At 44.8% G+C, this 3,831-nt stretch overlaps 1 protein-coding gene across 1 annotated transcript; it reads right to left on the reverse strand.

The window, feature by feature from the left end:
• Positions 1–1,871: 1,871 nt before the first annotated feature.
• LOC147444678 (uncharacterized) lies at positions 1,872–3,503 on the reverse strand. The gene has a single exon (XM_086527920.1). The coding sequence runs from the start codon at positions 2,980–2,982 to the stop codon at positions 2,404–2,406; it is 579 nt and encodes a 192-aa protein (XP_086384046.1). The 5' UTR covers positions 2,983–3,503; the 3' UTR covers positions 1,872–2,403.
• Between the last annotated feature and the right edge of the window lie 328 nt (positions 3,504–3,831).

Below are 3,831 nucleotides of genomic sequence, written 5' to 3' on the forward strand. Positions count from 1 at the left end.
CGATGGAAGTGAAGCGAGGGTCTCTCCAGATGCAATCGCATATGCTTGCATCTTGAAGACAAGGGTTAGGGCAGGAAGCTCTTGGCTGTTGTCAGTAACTGTAGAGAGAGGGCATCTCTCCAACTGCAATCACATACACTTGCACCTTGAAGGCATGTGGCATTACACAAGGTGTTGATATGGATTGAAAAAATTCAGGATGATATTTTTAGTGAGGGGTTGTTGAAAGAAAAAATTTTGCTTTACTGATCAATTATACTAGTATGGACACATACGAATTATTGCTGATCAGGATTATTGCCCAAATTACATTTGCCATAATTATTGTGAATGTAGACATTATTCTTTATTTCTAGTTGCCAATCCATAGATGTCGATGCGCCAACGATGAGTGTACCTGGTAGGGTATACTTCACCATTATAGTTGTCAACCTTAGATTCTTGTCCATCAATAGCTATAGAGGTGTCCACATCTTTTAATGGATGCATGTTGATATATGGAGTGCAAATAAAAGTCTCCACGATCACAAACGGTCACATCATGTGCAACTATATTATATATGTTACTACTTTTGGCTTGTTGGTGGCAAACAGTGTTTGGGAAAAGTGTGCCTCAACTTAGCCTTGAACCGGTTGAAAAACCAAATCATGAGCCGATAGAAGGGAGGGAAAGAAGGAGAATATTTGGTTAGAAAACTCAAGAAAATAGAGTTAAATTGTAAAAATTATCGATTATTTTATAAAATTTCCTCTTTGGATCTACCCTAAAGGGAATTTTGTATGTTTGTGAAATCGATTTTTCTCTAAGATTGGTGGCAAAGACCTTAGCATTCAATTGTGTTTTTGAAGCTTTGGAGATGAGATCATGATAATTTCAAATGATATGGGAGTTATCATAGTCTTTATTTCTTCCCCCAAGTATGGGGTACCCAATCACGTTAAAGATTTTGTTAAGAAGAATCATCAAAGATCCTCGCTGGTAAACATAACTGAAAGAGAAGGGGTGCCGCAAGGCGGGCTCGCAGGCACGATGCTTTGAAGTAAATAAATAAATCAAGTAATATCGTAGAAAAGTAGTGATGATGCACTCACAATTGTGAGTTAGGCAACAAAAAAAAAAAAGGGCAGTGACGATGCTTTGAAGGAGATGTCCTATCATAGTTTTCTTTCAACTTTCAACACATGTTCTCTCAATTCGGTTTGAAGAGTCAATGAAGGTTTTAACTTTGGCAACTATAATTTCTCACGATTTCATCGATGGATACAAGGACCACATTCTTTGGTACATAATTTCTTGTGCTCGCTGCTCAATCATTCTACATTCCAAACAAAGAAAGAGAGAGATAACCCCATTAGCACAACAAACCATTGTGACTTCCTTTGGAATTGACAATATCACAAGAAGATTTAGAAATTTTCTCATGTAGGAAAACGGAGTCTTTCTCAGTGTTTTTCATACAATGCATAACATCATGAGCTTCTGCTCGAGAGGCACCGCATACCTAACTAGGTACGATTGGGCACCAGGCCGGCGGTCCCCTGCCCCCAATCGTACCTAGCTAGCTATGCGGCGCCTCCCTCACAGAGGCTCATGATGTTGAGGTAAGTCACAATGTGGGAAACATTGTGAGAATTTGTCCAAATGAATATTGCCTCAATTTTGCAAGAGAAAAGCAACAGCATTAGCAACCTTGAAAGAAGTTATATTGAGTATGTCTGCTCAATTTCAAAAAATGGTTGAGTAGCTAGAATCTCAGGAAATTCTCTCTCTCTCTCTCTCTCTCTCTCTCTCACACACACACACACACACACACACAGTTAATTGCATGGCGCGAAGAACAAGAAGAAGAGTATTTTAACGTCGTGGAAAACTATCCTCAGTTAATTGCATGCGAGAAGAACAAGAAGAAGAGTATTTTAACGTCATGGAAAACTATCCCGAGAGAGAGAGAGAGAGAGAGAGAGAGAGAGAGAGAGAGAGAGAGAGATCTTCATGCATGATCGACAGACCTGCAGGACGGGCTGGAAGAACGGGAGGCAGAGCAAAGTTGGGTGCAAAGGACGGTCGTTTGCCAGTACGGCACAAGGACATAGCAAGGCTGGTGGCAAAGAGGAAGGCTTGGGGGCAAATGCAGGCATGGGCGCAGGCGCTGTGGGCAGGATGGAGGTGATGGTCAGAGGGAAGGGAGCACCTTCGACAACGAGGGGGGGAATAAGAGAATCTTTAGAGTAATGAATTTTTGTAAAAGTCTATCAGTATGACTACCGGTATTTTTGAGAGACTGATAGTAAAAGTTGATGAATGTGGTGAATACTAGAGTACAAAGGAATGAAAGGTGGACGTTGAAGAGAATTTTTGGGAACAATACCCCCACGGGTTCGAACTCAAGACTTGTTTCCCGGTCACCATGCAAAGGAGTAGCTAGCGTCGTAGCGGGTAACGACATGGAAGCGGCCTTCCGGTGTGCGGGTGCCGGAGATGGGGACGCCAACGCTGTAGCCCACTGCATTCCGGAAGGCACCCGTGCCACCCACGATGGAAAACTCCCATGAAGCCGCCGTGAACGTTGCCTCGCCTTGCTGTGCAAGCGTGCCCTTCACGCCCTTGTAGTCCAGCGAGACGACATTGTTGATGAAGAAGACAGTGGCGGCCGCCGTGTTGTTGACGGCGATGGCCGTCCCGCGCACGTACCCCATCACGGCCGACGCCGGATCCGCCGTCTCCGTCATGATGAACTCATACACCATCTCCAGCCCAAACCCCGTCGCCGTTCCATTCACGGCCGCCCTCGCCGCCGGAACCATTATGAGCTCGTTCAGTCCGATCTCCTGCTGCAGGAAGTACGACAGCGTTTGCGCCTTCCCTTTTCCTGGCGCAGCTTCCGTCGAAGCTACAACTATAAACAGCAGCACCACTAACGCCGGCAACATGAGTGCTGCAGGCAGCTTAACGAAGGCCCCATTACGGAATGCTGCCGCCATATTTGGGAGAGAGAGAGAGAGAGAGAGAGAGAGCGAGAGTGCGCTTGTGTCTCTTGTGCCAGCTGCCCAGCTCCTCTTGTAGCCACCGTAACACTGCTAGACTGCTAGTTGCCCGACTTCCTCGCCAAAGTTCACGACTTTTTTGACTACCGCCACGCATTGTAAATTGCATTCCCACGCAGGTCAAGGTTCCAACGGCCAGGAATTTTATGACCTCGAGGCTTGTAGCATGTGACACCCACGTCTCAACATTACACGAGGTGATTAAGGAGGGATCCATGATTTGATAAGAGCTGAGTCGCGCCCGAGGTTAGTGGGGGGAATGGGGTCATGCCCCAGTAGTGGGGTCATGCTCGAGTACAGTTTTGCGGGAGAGAATTTGACGGAAAGAATGTAGCTGGTTGCAAGTAATTTCATTGGAACACATGCATCTACAAACAAGGTTAGCACATTCTTTCCAAGAAGATAGCTTAATACCTACCTTTTCAAAGGCACTAACAACACCGTAGCAGTGCTTTGACATTCAAGGAAAATTTCCCTTTTTACCGTAAATAGACGTCTTCTTCTCCCCACTCCCCCCACTACTCTTGGATGCGACTCAACTCTAATAGCTCTCATCGCTGCTCTCTTGCGGTATAGCAAGAGAGCAAGAAGTCTTCTTTGAAATTCTAAGAGAGAAAGTGAAAAGAGTTAAGGCTCAAAGGACCAAGAAATGCAAACATTGTAGATTGGTACATTCATCACTTGTCAAAAGAATGATGGCACTACCTTCAAAATTGCATAAGAAATTCATCACAAATTTTACGTGATTTCAAGGAACCAAAATCACATTAAAAAGGGTCCCAAAAA

This window comes from Adiantum capillus-veneris, chromosome 13, assembly GCF_014529385.1.
Source record: "Adiantum capillus-veneris isolate H3 chromosome 13, ASM1452938v2, whole genome shotgun sequence".
NCBI classification, from domain to species: domain Eukaryota; kingdom Viridiplantae; phylum Streptophyta; class Polypodiopsida; order Polypodiales; family Pteridaceae; genus Adiantum; species Adiantum capillus-veneris.